Source organism: Paroedura picta, chromosome 13, assembly GCF_049243985.1.
Source record: "Paroedura picta isolate Pp20150507F chromosome 13, Ppicta_v3.0, whole genome shotgun sequence".
NCBI lineage: Eukaryota > Metazoa > Chordata > Lepidosauria > Squamata > Gekkonidae > Paroedura > Paroedura picta.
Genome location: NC_135381.1, coordinates 10,462,231 through 10,478,353, shown reverse-complemented (window position 1 = coordinate 10,478,353; position 16,123 = coordinate 10,462,231). Strand labels below are relative to the sequence as shown.

At 48.0% G+C, this 16,123-nt stretch overlaps 1 protein-coding gene across 2 annotated transcripts in view; it reads right to left on the bottom strand.

The window, feature by feature from the left end:
• Positions 1-16,123, bottom strand: part of KSR2 (kinase suppressor of ras 2) — a 177,237-nt gene that overhangs the window by 16,387 nt on the left and 144,727 nt on the right. For both annotated transcript variants that reach the window (XM_077307487.1, XM_077307489.1), the window contains exon 16: positions 7,199-7,332. In XM_077307487.1, the coding sequence (XP_077163602.1) occupies positions 7,199-7,332 (134 nt within the window). The remainder of the gene's footprint in view (positions 1-7,198; positions 7,333-16,123) is intronic.

Genomic DNA, 16,123 nt, shown 5'->3' with positions numbered 1-16,123 from the left:
GATAAATGGCCCCGAGGTCTCTCCCTTGGAGACCTATTAAAGGGGCTGAGACTCATACCCTAGCCAATAATATCAGCATTACACAAGCCTCAAGGACCTAATCTGTCTTCATTACGGAACGTCATTTCGCTGCCGATTCTGTCATCTGGAATCAGAGGGAAACGAACGCTCCTTGCTGATCGTCTGCCCAGTGTGGTCGATTTTCAAACGCAAAATTAAAAGCAAGAGCATCTTAAAGAGCAGCTTGCCATGGAATCATCTGTCTCTCTCTCCTTTTTAAAGAGAGTTGCAGCTCTCGAAAGCTTCACCGAAACAATGCACAGAATTCTTGGGAAGACCACAGCATTTTGCAAACAGATATACAGTTGACCCGTCTTTGGCTATCCCTGCAAGTGCTCCTGCAGCATACTTGCCACTTAACTCTGAAACTTTCTTCTGTCCCTGCCAACACTGCCTCGTTGCCCTCCTGTGTAAACCTAAATTCCCCCCTGCCCCCTCCCCTTAAACGGACAGAGGCCTCCCAAACAAAAGACAGACCGTCTAATTCCACTTGTCACGTCTTATAATGAGCTGCCCCAGCTAAACGTATTTGCCAATCATGCTGGTGACTCTGCTGCCAAATCCTACCCAACCATCCCCGTTGCAAATGGCACACTGTCAACTGTTCCTCGCCCCCATCTAGAAGCTATTTCCTCCGTCCCGCCACGAGAGAGATTGAGTTTTCTGCAAATGGATGCGATCTCTCAGTGGCCGGTCAGGCAGGAGTTGCCTCCTTCCTCCTGAAAAACAGAGAGCAGATGCTGACTGCTCTGGAGAAGACTCTTGTCTGGTCCATGATCTAAGGCAGAAGTTTCTCAACCAGGGTCCCGTGAAACCCTTGGGGATTCTCGATGGCCCTGGAAGGGTTTCCTGAATGGGAATTTTGTATACATTCTTAAAATTTATTGGGTGGTAGGACCATAAATGGTCATGTCGACCCTCCACCGACCTCTGAAAATTGCCAGAGGTGGGCCTGAAAGAAGTAGGAAGGGGAGGAGCCCTGGGTGGGTGTGTCCACAGCTATGCTTCCCAACCATTTGCTGGGCCTGAAAGAAGTAGGAAGGGGAGGAGCCCTGAGTGGGTGTGTCCACAGCTATGCTTCCCAACCATTTGCTGCATGATCATGGTGTTTCTGGGATTTCCAGAAGCCTGAAGAGCATATCAGGAGTTTCTCAATGGAAAAAAAACGTTGAAAAACATTGAAGTCTGGTTTTAATCTCAAGACAAAAGGCCAAGGCGCATGTCCTGGTTGTTGTGGGGATGATGCCAAAGCCAGCTTCTCCTTGGCCAGTCAACCCTGCTAGGCTCTGGACGTCTGACGTTCTTAGTCATCACATTGCCAATATTTACATACATGTTTCCTCTTCCTCTTGGCCACTGCAGAGGATGTGGAAACTTGATGGTCGATGGTCTCGGCAGGAGTTTAAATTGCTACAGGGAGACACTGGCTACTGAGAACCAGTTTGGTGTAGTGGTTAGGAGTGTGGACTTCTAATCTGGCTTGCCAGGTTCGATTCACATATAACACCACTTCATCTCCTCTTTGAGGAGTACTTTGAGGAGTGGCAGCAGCCCCCTCGGGGTCTCAGACAAAGAAACGATGCCCCCCCCCAACACCTGCTATTTAAGATCTTTTAAATTAGAGACTGGATTTTGGCAGAGCCAGTTTAAAGTTTCGTGGGACCCTAAGCTGGGCACAACTGTGGTAGAAGCAGCCAGACTTGGCTAGGAGGGATGTCCCATAGTGGAAAGGGGTTTCACTGTGAGTATCCTTAAAGAGCTCTATCAACCAAGTTCAATTTTTTGAGGCGCTTGCCAGGAAGGTGTTGGAAGGAGCAATGGGGGCCTCCAACTCACCTGTGGGTGCCTTGTTTGCAGGAGGGGAGAGGTGGGGTAGCAATATGAATGCAGTAAGAAGCAGCGGTGAGGCAGCAGTGGGTCAGAAAAGGACCTAGCTTGGAGGGAGGGGAAGCAGGCTTCTTCTTCTTCTTCTTCCTGCTATGACACAAAGAGTGTGTGCATGCAGGCGCACTCTTGGCTCTACCCTCTTAGGGTTGCGCCTGCACAATGCAGCCACCTCCCTCCTTGCCCCAGCACTTTGAAGCTGCGATCCAAACATTCTCGTGCCATAAATGATCTTAGGCAAAGAGGGAAGGAGAGAAGCTATGGCCCTGATCCATGGGGGGAGAGGTACCCTGTGGGGCCCCTGAAAGTGTGGGGCCTGCCACACATGCTACATGGATAAACTGGCCCTGGATTTAGGACTGTCTGGCTGCCAAGCAGGTGCTCTGCCACTGAGCCGTGCCCCTTCTCCAGATGCAGGGCGACAGAACTAGTTATGGTGGCTCTGCCATGTTGGGGTGCACCTCAGCACCGGGCCCCTGTAAAGCTCCCCCCCAATGCAGCTCCACTCTGAGGGTCAGCCAAGCGAGAGCTCTGCAGCGGAAGAGAGGAGTCAGCCTCCCGCCAGGGACTCCTGTTGCTTTGTGGCCACACATATGGCTCTTAATTACCAGCTGCTGTTAAATTAATCACCAAGGTCAGTGAAGCCCTGCAAGGGTATCCTTCCCTCCCTCTGTCTCCAGTGCTCCTGGTTCTCCGCCGCTCACAGCAGAGAGGAGGAAGGAGACGGAAGGACAAGTGAAGCTGCTTTCGTGCGCAGACCCGAGATCCTTCATGCTAACGCAGGGGTAGTCAAACTGCGGCCCTCCAGATGTCCGTGGACTACAATTCCCACGAGCCCCTGCCAGCAAACGCTAATTTCCCCATTAAAACCATGCTATTTTACAATGCATGAAAAGAATGCATAACCGAGAAAGTGGCATAAAAGAAACTAACTGTTTTGGCAACAAAACAAGGATCGAAACCTTAAAAGTTAAGGTTGTCAGGTCCCCGCAAGTCACTGTCGGGGGACACGGGGTAGGGCTGTCAGATTCAGGTTGGGAAACACTGGGAGATTTGAGGTTAGAGCCTGAGAAACAATGTCAGGGGGCAGAATCACCCTCCAAAGTATCCATTTCCTCCAAGGGAAGTGATCATCATGCAGTGATGGGTTTAAACCACAAGTACAACTATATAGGCTAGATATCAGGAGAAAATTTTTCACAGTCAGAATAGTTCAGCAGTGGAATAGGCTGCCTAAGGAGGCGGTGAACTCCCCCTCACTGGCAGTCTTCAAGCAAAGGCTGGATACACACTTTTCTTGGATGCTTTAGGATGCTTAGGGCTGATCCTGCATTGAGCAGGGGGTTGGACTAGATGGCCTGCATGGCCCCTTCCAACTCTATGATTCTATGATCTCTGTAGTCTGGAGATGGCTGTTATTCTGGGGCCCACCTGGAGGATAGCATCCATATAAAAGGACCAGGAGATGACGACACACAAAAGGAAAAGAGAACTTTCTTACACCGCAAACCTCATGTTGCAGCCTGGGAAAGAACTGGGCCTGAGACCTTGACCGAATGTCCACTATTAACCGGGCTATGGGGACCACTGGTCAGACCAAGCGCTACGCTTTCCTTAGCAGAAGCCGCCCGCCCTTTTCTACAGCGCAATCCTAGGTAGGCTTACACCATTCTAAATCCGCTGAAGCCAAGGGGTTATAAGGGTGGGAACTGTGCTGAGGACTGCGCTGCCAGTCACTTAGAAGAACGATCCCACGTACCACGACTAATTAATGCCTCTTGTTCTTCTGGCACGGGAACCCTGCAATTTACGCCGCAGAGTAACAACAAATAAATGAAAAGATGTGCTTCAACTGGGATGCTGGTGGGACTGTGGAAGGCTGAACATAATGGTGCATCCTACAAGTGACACGAGGCTGAGTGTGCAGGAGCTGCTTCAGGTCCTGAGTCATGGAATGGGGGCTGCACTGGGACAGATGTTTGGAGATTCTGCTTGTGCCAATTGGCAAAATGCCCTTGCTCAGTTTGCAAGGCATATTTTTTTTGGGGGGGGGACTGGTTCCAATCTCAGGGGTACCGTCTAGGGATGCTAACCTCCAGGTGGGACTTGGGACTCTCCCCACAACAGACACCCTGTGAGGTGGGTGAGGCTGAGAGAGACTTGGGACGTACAGCTCATCTCCAGACAACAGAGATCAGATCCCCTGGGGAAAATGGCCGCTCAGAAGGCGGGCTATATGGCATTATACCCCACTGAAGTCCCTCCCCTCCACAAACTCCACCCTCTGCAGGCTCCACCCCCAAAGTTTCCAGTTTTTCCCAACCCTGGGTCATGCTGTGTATCAAGAAAAGGAGCAAGAGAAGGGGTGACAAAGCAACAAAACCTCCGCAGATCCACTCAATTTGTGTTCGATACACAGAGACCATAAAGAGGTAACTCCCCACCCCCACCCCTAGGATTCTGGAAAGTGTATCTCTGAATATAAATTCTTAGGAAGCAAATATTAGTTGAGGGATATGGCCTTCATGTACTGACTCAGGCTTCTGGAAAGATCTGGCAGGCCACCCTGGGAAAGAGGAAATGGGCTATGCCGGGAAACAAACTAGACAGAACTTTGGTCTGATCCCGAAAGGTTATGTTGTTAGTCCAATTTGGCCTTGGTCAGGTGACTATACTTGGTCACCTGTCTTTGAGAGCCAGTTTGGTGCAGTGGTTAGGAGTGTGGACTTCTAATCTGGAGAGCCGGGTTTGATTCCTTGTTCCCCCACAGGCAGCCAGTTGGGTGACCTTGGGCTCGCCACAACACTGATAAAGCCATTCTGACCAAGCAGAGATATCAGGGCTCGCTCAGCCTCACCTCCATCACAGGGTGTCTGTTGTGGGGAGAGGAAAGGGAAGGTGAATATAATCCGCTCTGAGACTCCTTTGGGTAGAGAAAAGCGGCATATAAGAACCAGCTCTTCTTCTTTGTTACCTGCAGGCACTGATTGAGTTCCCACCCACACCAATGCAACAGAATTAGGTCAAATAAGTAGTTGAGAAAAGTTTCGGCAAAAATTGGAGAAAGTCTAAGTAGATAACAATCTTTACCCAAAAAAAGAAATGTAAAGAAATAGAATAAACCCACTCACGGGTGCTGGTAACCACTTCAACCTGACAACAGATACACCGGTGCAGAAGGAGGGAGAAGAAAATAGGCAGGCCATTATCTCTTCCTTTAATCTGGTGCCTTTGACATGCCATAATTACAGAAAGATTAAAATATGTGATCTGTCTCACAGGCGGGCTTTGCAATAAAGCAATAATTAACTGTGAGGAATCTTCACAATAGCCAGGGTTTTTATTTCATTTTATTAATTTCAAGAAACATCTGAAAGTGCAACTTAAGTTTAAGTTAGGGACTACCTTCTGTGCCAGTCTCCAGGAAATGATCTCAGAACAATTAATTGTGCTTTTTTTTTTGGGGGGGGGGGAGGTGGTAAGAGAAGAAGACAATACAAGAAGAGAGAGAAGACAAGAGAGAGAATTCCATGGAGGTGATCATAGAATCATAGAATCATAGAGTTGGAAGGGGCCATACAGGCCATCTAGTCCAACCCCCTGCTCAACATAGGATCAGCCCAAAGCATCCTAAAGCAAGTGATCTGGTTTAGTTTAGACTGCAGGGGTGGCCAAACTGTGGCTCTCCAGAGGTCCATGGCCTACAATTCCCACTAGCCCCTGCCAGCAGGGACACATGGAAACTGTAGTCCATGGGCATCTGGAGAGCCACAGTATGGCCACTCCTGGACTTTAGAGGTAACACCACAGTTTGCTATTACACAGATGAGCCTGGAAGGAACTTGGGCTCACATGGATTCTGCATGCCAGCATTTCTGTTCCCTTTGAACCTAGTGACAGAAATAGTTATTTCTGAATTTATAACCAAAGTTTGCTGTTACAAACATGCAGGAACTGCTGGGAAAATGCAAAATGCAGTTTGCCAATTTGGTGAAGTGTGATTCGATGCACACCCAGAATTCTTATGGCACATGTCAAGGGGACGGGGAGGTGGAAGACTGGATTCACCCCAAACTCCGTGAAGCCTTGATATGTCTGAAGCAAGAACATTACATCCATCCATCCATCCTTTAGATTTTTATGACACATACTCTCCCAATCCAATGGTATGTCCCATTCTGACTGGGATGTGATGATCAGCATTTGTTCAGAAAGACCCAGATTTAAATCCTTACTCAAGGCTAAATTAGATCAGATTATTATAATTATTATTATAATGATCATTATCATTATGCCTCTGATGCAGCTCAGCTTTTAAGGTCACCTAGAGGTCCCCTGAGACTTTTGTCCGGAAGAAAAGTCCCTATGTGATGTCAGAGAAGATCAACCAATGACACAGCAGGCATGAAAAGCCAAAGTTCCATGGATGGAACAGCAAAGCAGATGAGGCTGCAGGGAGGAAGAGGGCAGAGGCACAGGCCAATCAGCTACTGGACTCTTCATAATAATCTGCAGTAATGGAAGGGACTGGTCAACAGTCAACAAAAGCAGTCACCGGAGGGTGCTAATTTCAACACACAATAGGGTTTGCCAAACTCCAGGTGGGGCTCGGAGATCTAGAAGTACAATTAACCTCCAGGCTTCAATGATTCGTCCCCATGGAGAAAATGGCTGCGTTTGTAGGGTGGACTTTTGTAGGGTAATCAACCTGTGGTCCTCCAGATGTTCATGGACTACAATTCCCATGAGCCCCTGCCAGCGTTTGCAACCCCTGCTCTATGGCATTATACCCTGCTGACATCCCCTCCACTCCCCAAAACTCACTCTCTGCAGGCACCGTCCCCAAACTCTAGGGATTTCCCAGCTTGGAGTTGGCCACCCTAAAAGATGAGCAAGGCAGAGAGAGGCAGCTTAATGCTCTCCCTTCCTGCCATCTGTTCATTCGAAACCGACTCCAGCTTTTCACCCCTACAGGATGAAGGATTAGGGAACCTTTTCACCACAACATGCACACTCGCTCCTCTAGGGAAGGGGGATTTTCAGCAGGAAAATAGGAGGAAGGGAAAGACTCCAGCCTCCCTTCCCATGGCACTCTGCCATGCCAGACCCCTGCCTGGGATGCTGCTTTCAAGCAGGAGCCTCTTCCTGCATCTTCTGCACGTCCCACGACTCAGCCCTGAAAAAAGCAGATCCGGAGAGGGAGGCCAAGAAGTCTCAGGAGTGGGCAGTCGTCCAGAGCTTCACTGCACCCTACCTGCCTGCTTGCAGAACTCCTGATATGCTGAAGAGGCCGAAGTCTGTGATCACCACCTTCCCGTTGTCATAGAACACGTTTTTGGACTTGAGGTCTTTGTGAAGAATCCCCTTGGCGTGAAGGTAGCCCATGCCCTGCAGAAGAAGAATGGAGAAGAAAAGAAGTTGAAAGGCTCGCTTAGGAATCCCTGGCGTTTGTTTCTTCCGGGAAATCCTGCACGCACACAAGGCAACCAGCTTGGATATAATGGGATGGTCTTTTTAAAAAACCAATGTGCTGGTTTGTCCATACCCAATGTTTTTTCCAAGACCCACGGAAAGGCACATCTCCTCAGACTTCCACCAGGCCTTCATAGCTACTGGAATCCCGCTCCAAAAGGCCATCAGAGTTTTTGTTGGGTCACACTTGGGAGAGAAGGCCCAATCTTTGTTGAACATGGTGGACACCTCAGAGCTTGGAAGATGCCACTGGCCAGAAAGGGAGGCTGAGAACATCTGAGGTGCTCTTCCCATCATCAGCCCTGCCGAGTGACAGCCACAATTTTCAGTGTCTTGCTTGGCCCCCAATAGAGCTTGCAATATTTAGTGAAACTTCCCTCATTGTGTAGGGGGGCAGGGAATGGAACTGGCTGCTCTTGCCAGTCATGTCAACTTGCCCCCACCTCCCAAAATGGCCAATGATGGGCCTGGAGGGGGTGGGAAGGGGAGGGGCCTTGGGTGGGCGTGTCCACAGCTCTGTTTCCCAACTCTATTCTGCACAATGGCGCTACTTGTAGGGTTTTTCAAAGTCTGAAGAACATTTCAGGGGTCCCTCAATGGCAAACCTGTTGAGAAAGGCCGCATTGAGAACATGAGAAAAACAGACTTCCTTGGAAGAAAAAGAAAGAAAACAAGTCGGAGAGGATAACAACTGTGCACCAGGGATCTCATTGCTCACACGCTTCGACCGCCCAGAAGCCCAGCAGCTACTGCCGCCTGCCCCCACCATGTTTCCCTGCTCCCTCCCACAACCTTCCTGGAATACGGGCGGGCGTTAATAGACGAGAAGCCAGGCTGGCGTGGGTGACAGGGCAAGCCATCATCCACCTTTCTCTTGCAACTCATTAAAGCTACATCACTCTGTGCTCCAGGAGGCAGCCCTGGCTGGAGAACAGATCTCGCGTCAGTGGGAGGCCGCTCAAGCACAAATATTATTTATGGCTTTAATATGCTTTCCGACCCATCGTTCTATCAAACGATCTAGCAACAGAGGGTGGGATGGCTGCAGCCTTTGGGAGTAGGGGAAATCTCTCTCTCTCTCTCTCTTTATACTGGAATCTCAATCATCGGTTGATGTGCTGGAAAGTTCTGCATATCCAGACTGACTATTTGGTTCAGGCCCAGCTTGGCTGATCGTGTGAGTCTATGTTCTCTCTTAAAATCACAGGGACCCTTGGGGGATTGCCTGCAAGGCCACCCAGCCCAGCAAGTCTCACTAGAATCTCAGCAATCACTAGGTGTTAGGTGGCTGACCAGCAATTGGAAGTTTTCAAAATGGGGAAAACCAAGGGTTGCACCTAACTTTGATTTGTGACTAGCTAGGGTTCTCGCCTCAGACGCAAGAAGGTGTTGGCTTGCTCTTGTTCCAACCCACCCTCTGCTACGGAGTCCGTAGCTTTCGAATGCAACTCCCCAGAAGAACGCTGCGGGACACAGACGTGGTGGTGGAGGGAAGCTACATGTTCCACAAAACCTTGAGTCTCTTTTCCTCAATGGCTCTTTTTATTTATTTTTATTTATTCCTTCGGTTTATATACCACCCCTCACGGTGAGGCTTCGGGGCGGTGTACACAGAACAGGAGCGAGGAAACGCATTGAATATTCACAGTCGTTCAAACAAGGGAATGAGATAATTGCAGGTCACCAGAACATTGCAAATTAACAGGAACAGCGTGACACCTGAAAGGGACGTATTAGGTGTTGATGTTGAATTTCATGGCGATGGGGTCAGTGATGCAGGGTCCTCGTTGCGGGTCTTATCCGAAAGCCCATCAGCAGAGCTCTGTTCTGTCTGAGTTCTGACAGGACCTTGATCTCATTGGGGAACACGTTCCACCAGGTTGGGGCCGCAGATGTAAAAGCTCTGGCTTTAGTCAAGGCCAGGCAGATTTCTTTGGGACCAGGGATTACTAAATTGTTAGCATACGTGGAACAAATCGCTCTTCGAGGGGTATAAGGAAACTGACAATGTACGCAGGACCCAGACTACCTAAGGCCTTAAAGGTGAGGACAAACACCTTAAACCTGATCTGGTATTCAATTTTATCAGCTCTCAAAGTACCTGTTAATGGCTTCAGACTAAGTGAAACACCACCCGTGTTTTCCTTCTCAGAATCAGAGATCTGTCCATATTATGCCTCAGGGCAAAAATCAAGTTGGAGATGGGGGTCATTGAACATGTTCTACTTGGGACAGGGGCAACAGGTATAGGACCTCCCCAAGCCAATTTATCATATATTGCTTTTTAAAGGAGATCTATAATAAACTCCTAACTCAGGCTTTCTCAACCAGAGTTTTAAGTCTGGGGTTCCTTGATGGCCCTGGAAGAGTTTCCCGAATGGGTGGGCATTAAGCTGATTTTTAAAATATATTTGCAACATGACCATATATGGTCATTGTGACCTGCCCGCCTGGCCCCCAATGGCCAATGAAAGGCCTGGAGAGGGTAGGAAGGAATGGGCTCCAGGTGGGCGTGTCCACAGCCCTGCTTCCCAACCTTATTCTGCACAATCATGCCACTTCTGGGGTTTCTTGAAGCTTGACGAATATTTCAGGTGTTTCACAATGGTGAGAAAGTTGAGAAAGGCCGTCCTAACCGGAGTTACGTGTTTGTAACCCACTGCCCTGATTGGAGTCAAGAGGACGTAGCTCCTGTTTAGAGTTGCATGGCTCATCATGCCTAGTTTGGCCCTCCATTATAAAGGGGGAGGCCAGCTGGTTCCTCCTAAAAATGAGCTTCTCTTCGTGGCCATAGTAGATGGCAGGATGGGACGAAGGAAGCCATTTGGATTTCCAAAGAATGGCAAGCCTCCTAATGAGGGCAGAAAGTATTGGTTTTCTGCTGCACATAGTTTACCCTTTAATTGGGGGGGGGGTGATGTTGCTAAAACCGCAGAGCCTATTTTGAACGGGGGCGCTTGTCCACGGCTTTTTCCTCCTGAAAAACACAGCTGCCCGTGGCGCCTAATTACACACACCCGTGGAAACGGCCGGGATAATTTGAAAGTGAAAATTATAACTAAATGAAAACTAAGGCTCAAAGACGCTTCAAGGCAGTGGGAGAATGGTTACTTGACCTTGGGAAGTGGGGAGGGAGCCGCTCGGAAAACAGACTGCGCTGCCACACTTCAAAGGAAACAGAATTTCCATGTGCAAGTTCAGTTGGATCTTTGCCAACGGCAAGCCCCTGCCAAATAAGATTGCAAAGGTGCTCAGTTACTTTTCCCTTTCTTACGCTTGGGATGACACCTGCAGAAAGAAACTGACTGTATGGATTAACCCCTTTGTTTCCTAAAACGCCTTGTTTGTGTATATTATTTGTTTAGTGCTGTTGCTGTAGATTTGGGAGACCAACTTGGGAGAGCAGACCACAATGATTTACAGAAAGTATGCTCCAGCCAGGGGTGGCCAAACTGTGGCTTTCCAGATGTCCATGGACTACAATTCCCAAGAGCCCCTGCCAGCATGATAGCTCCTGCTCCGGCTCCAGCTCTGCCTCTGAATGGCAAATCACACTTTTTTCGTACTAAGAACAGAGCCTGAGGAAATTTGCCTACAGCTTGATCAATGAAGGCTTTAAAGGCAAACTGTGGTTTGTTATAATGTCTGAACTGCAAACTGTGCCCCCCCCTCTGCTCCTCCCTTCAGACCAAGAACTGAAACTCTGTTTGAATCTTGGTTTATAATCCTGGTTAGTAGACACATGAGGAAATTGTGGTTTAGATGGAACCACAAGCTGTGCCTTGTAATGAAAAACATACTGTTAATTATCAGTGTGAGATCTGCAGGTAAGTTGAAGCCGCGTCATTCATTCATTCATTCATTCATTCATTCATTCATTCATTCATTCATTCATTCATTCATTCATTCATTCATTCATTCATTCATTCATTCATTCATTCATTCATCCATCCATCCATCCATCCATCCATCCATTTTTATAACACCCTCCCAGCTGAGCCAGCTCAGGGCAGTGAGATTCTCTTAGATGAGGCTTGTGATCACTTTCATAGAATCATAGAGTTGGAAGGGGCCACACAGGCCATCTAGTCCAACCCCCTGCTCAACGCAGGATCAGCCCAAAGCTTCCTAAAGCAGGATTCACTTTTCCTTTGGGCTGTTGGCTCTGACTTGTCGAACCTGCCAATACCAGAAGTTCATTGGCTTGCCTACAGTGTGGCTAGAGAGACTGAACCTGTTGCAGGTACGAAAGCCTGGCTGTGGCCAGATGTATAAGGCTTTGGCACAAACTACAGGGCAAGAACCAAAGGAACTCTTGACCTGTGGCTCACACACTGCAGTGTTGTTTGGACTAGCCCAGTCAACTCAGAACTGGACGAGGATGCGGATTAGTGAACTTCAATTGCATTTTCGTTTCTTTGAATTGCATCCTGGCATTTTTATAAGCAGCTCTGGATATTTGGTCTTTTGATAAGCACCACTGAGCCTAAACAAAAGAAACAAGATGCTTAATTTGGACCAGCTGGAACGCCCCTGGGTCATGCTTTCTCTCTCCTGGATTCTCCTATCTTGACACCACTTGTATTCATCTCGGTGAGAAATTAGTTCAAGCAATGCCTTTGTCTGAAAACAGCAGCTTTAGAACTCCCCTGGTATAGGAGATGCATAGCTAGTTTCTCCTGCTGGCTCACAAATTTCTTCCAAACTGTTCTGCTTCCTTGTGCGACTAATCCCAGGGGAATCTGTTCAGTCAAGCATAATTAGCCAAACCAAAGAGAAGCGTTGAGCTGCCGTATGCTGACCTGTACAGCCTGGTTCTTTTCTTCTGCCTTCGCCTGTTTCAATGGAGATCGTGGCTGGGTTTGAACTACACCTTACAACAGGGGTAGTCAACCTGTGATCATAGAATCATAGAGTTGGAAGGGGACATACAGGCCATCTTGTCCAACCCCCTGCTCAACGCAGGATCAACCCAAAGCATCCTAAAGCATCCAAGAAAAGTGTGTATCCAACCTTTGCTTGAAGACTGCCAGCAAATGCTGGCAGGGGCTCATGGGAATTGTAGTCCATGAACATCTGGAGGACCACAGGTTGACTACCCCTGCCTTACAAGGATCTCAGACTTGTAATGACAGGCATGCAGGTCCTAATTCCAGAGGCGATATGGGAAATCCGCTTGGAAAAAGCCAAAATAAACCCAGCAAGGAGAATAATAGTTGGGGGAAGAAAAGTGTCAGGGAGGGAGCAGATTAGGAATGCTAGAACAGTTGGGTACTTGTGGAGTGACTCCTCCTTCCCAAATGCTCCCAGCTGTTGCATTTCATAAAATAGGACCTCAGTCCAGGCCAGATTTTGCACATCTAAAGGGTCGTTCTGATTTCTCTAGCTCTCCATCCATTAACACATCTCAGGCATTTGTTGACACCCTCCTACAGGAGCCTTGTTCAACTTTTTTACCATTGAGAAACCCCCGAAACATTCTTCAGGCTTCGAGAAACCCCCGAAGTGGCGTGACTGGACAGAATACGGCAGGGAAGCAGAGCTGTGGACACGCCCACCCAGGGCCCCTCCCCTTCCCACCCCACCTGAGCCCCATCGTTGGCCATTTTGGGACACGGAGGCAGCCAGGGCCCAGTCTGCTGGTTTGCTGCTTTTGTGACACTGCTCAGCCGCAAAGTGTCCTATTATATGGAATGCTGATGAGGGGCCGAGAGGACTTTTCTTCAGAGCTGTGTGCAATGAAGGCCTCTTAATCAGGAAACAGAGGATTCTTGGGAACATTCAAAACTTCGGCTGCGGTGGCAGAAGACCGACAAGTTAAGTGGCTCCCTGCTTCTCCTCCTCTCCCTCTCTCTCACTTGTAGACGCTTCGCCCACCTCCAAGCACAGGTGTCTATCTGCAACTTCAGGCATCAAAACCTCACACTTCAGAGAAGTCCTCAAATCTTGCCGACGCACATCCTAACAAGCCGTCAGTGTCAATCAGGCACCTGTTATCTGCTTGCCGAACAAGAGTGTCTCGCACCGAGTTCTTTTCGCCGAGGGAAGGCGTTTTTTTTTTTTTATTGGGGCTGGTGTTTCAACTTTCCGCCCGAAGGATATGAAATGCGACACAGACAAGAAGCAGAAATGAATCCCATGGGAAACCGGGGATTTTGAGGAGAACACAGCAACAGGTGTTGCAAAAATCAAACCAGCAAGAATCGACAGGGATCAAGTAACCAGCTACCTGCACCATTGAGACGACTGGCAAGATGGAAGATGTGCAGGCCGTTCCGGCAGGGAGCTTGGGGGAACAGTCCATGACCCTTCCAGCCTGGGAAATCACGTGAAGATAGACACCCAATCCGGTGCAAAGGAAGGGTTTAAAGATTCAGAGGATCCTGACATCCCACAGCCTGCTCAACCATTTCTGGGGGATGATGCTTCCTCTGGACTATCCAGATACTAAATTCTTATCAGCCAGCCAGCCTGCCAGCTGCTATCATATCTTTCTCTGGCCTGTCATATGAAGCCTACCTTCAGCTTACATGTTTGCCTCCAAGGTATCTCCCTCCCCACTCTTGCCCTGGAGACCTGGAATGATACTGCTTGTTGACCGAGCAGAAATATCCGGGCTCTCTCAGCCTCACCTCCCTCACAGGGTGTCTGTGGTGGGGAGAGGAAAGGGAAGGTGATTGGAAGCCACTCTGAGACTCCTAGTAGAAAAAAGAACCTCAACCACCACCACCCTCTCCTTCTCCTCTTCTTTATCTTCTTCTTCTTGAGCCATGCTAGATGTTTAGCCTGAAGTTGTTTTCTGCTATTTTAATGATTTTAATTGTATTTTAAACTGTCTTAACTAGATTTTTAATTTTAAGTGCATTGGTATGTTATGATGTACACAACCCAGGTACACAACCCTAGTTAGCGTTTCGTTGGGCCAACATACCAGGATGAACAGTATAAAAATCCAATGAATGAATGAATGAATGAATGAATGAATGAATGAATGAATGAATGAATATGTGTGTTTATGTATGTAATATTTATATATACACACATATACATATACATACAAACATATATGTGTTTGTGTAATATATATATATAAACATTTTGTAGATGTCTCTATATATTTATATATACATATACATGTTAAAGTATTAAAATATGTGGCTATCACCATACCACCAATAAAAACAGCCCAAAGATGTGGTTACCCTCCAGAGGTCAAACTAAACAGCCAAAAAGCTTCAGCTCAATCATGCTCAAACTAAACAGAAGAAGTATACTTTTCCACAGCAAAGTGCCTGCTAAACCTGAGAAAACCCTTCAAGGAGCAGCTCCAGCAACTAAAGGAATCAATAGCAGGCACATTGCCCCAGAGACAGAACTGGAGAGGGACACAGAGACGCAAATGCCCTCTGCCCCACCCCAGATGAAATTCCTCCAGGCAGTAGAACACAAGACAGGAAGCCCCAGAACAGAAATACCAAATTCAAGAATTCCCTGAAGGTAAACATGGAAGAAAATTAGCATTGACTGTAAAGACGGAAGAGGCTATTGCTCCACATATGTAGCTGACTTGGAATCTTGTGACCTTTGTGAGCGGCCGACATACCAAGCTGTCGTCTGCCTGCGGCAGCCGCATACTAGCCATGCAGTAGCTGCAGTGTTTCAGTTTCATTCCCTTCTGCCTTGAGAGCTACTTTTTCCGTCTGTAAAGTGAAACGGATTCTCCCCACGGGCCGGGTCCCTGAATGACGTACAGGGGGATGGGGGCAGAGGGACAGACTGCGATTTCAATAAGGCTGTGCAAAAAAAATGCACGTGCATTAAACCATCTCAACGGCAGCATGGAACTCAACATCAGATGGCAAGGCTTCTCAAAAGCTGCAGCATTTATAAGGCTGACTGAGGGATCTATTATTTATTTATGGGACTGTAGCCCCAAAAGGTTAGGGGTAGGCTTGTGCGCTTCGGCAGCCGAAGCTCACAACCCTACTTAGGGGAGGGGAAGACTAGGGCCCATTCTGCACACATTGGATAATGCGCTTTCAGTGCACTTTAGAAGTAGATTTTCCTGTTCTGCTCAGGAAAATCCGGCTGCCAAAGCACAGTGGAAGGGCATTATCTAATGTGTGCAGAATGGGCCCTGGTGAACATTTCTGGAAGGGGTCAGGGGAACTCGGAATGTTTGGATACTTTCCCCTTATGGTCTCCTGTTCAAGGAAATCTGAATGACCCAGCCAGTTTGCACACTGATAAGTCTGTTAAGTGTAATAAGCAAAGTTTATGCAAAACATATACAATGGAAGGTTCAGGATTGGCTTGAGTAATTTTTTGGCAGCAGGGAGGATTTAAAGAGGGCCACTCGACATTTGATCAGCTTGCAATTCTTGACCACCTCGTAGCTAAATACTCTTCTAAGATCTACAGCCCCCCCCCCCCCCACCAGGTTACTCTCTACCATCGAGCAAACCTCCATGATGGATGGCTGTGGGAGGGAGGACGGATCCAGGCTTCTTGGTGTGTTGGGATTAAGTTTGGCTTTATAGGGCTGGGGTTCTAATGGGTTTTATGGGGAAAGTTAGCTGAGACAGATATTGATAGTCTTCTATTTCTGATACATGTTTTATATGGTAATATCATCACAATTAAGACTTGGTCAGCCATCAGACTATGTGACAGTGCATGCATGTGAAATGCCTCTGACTGTATTATA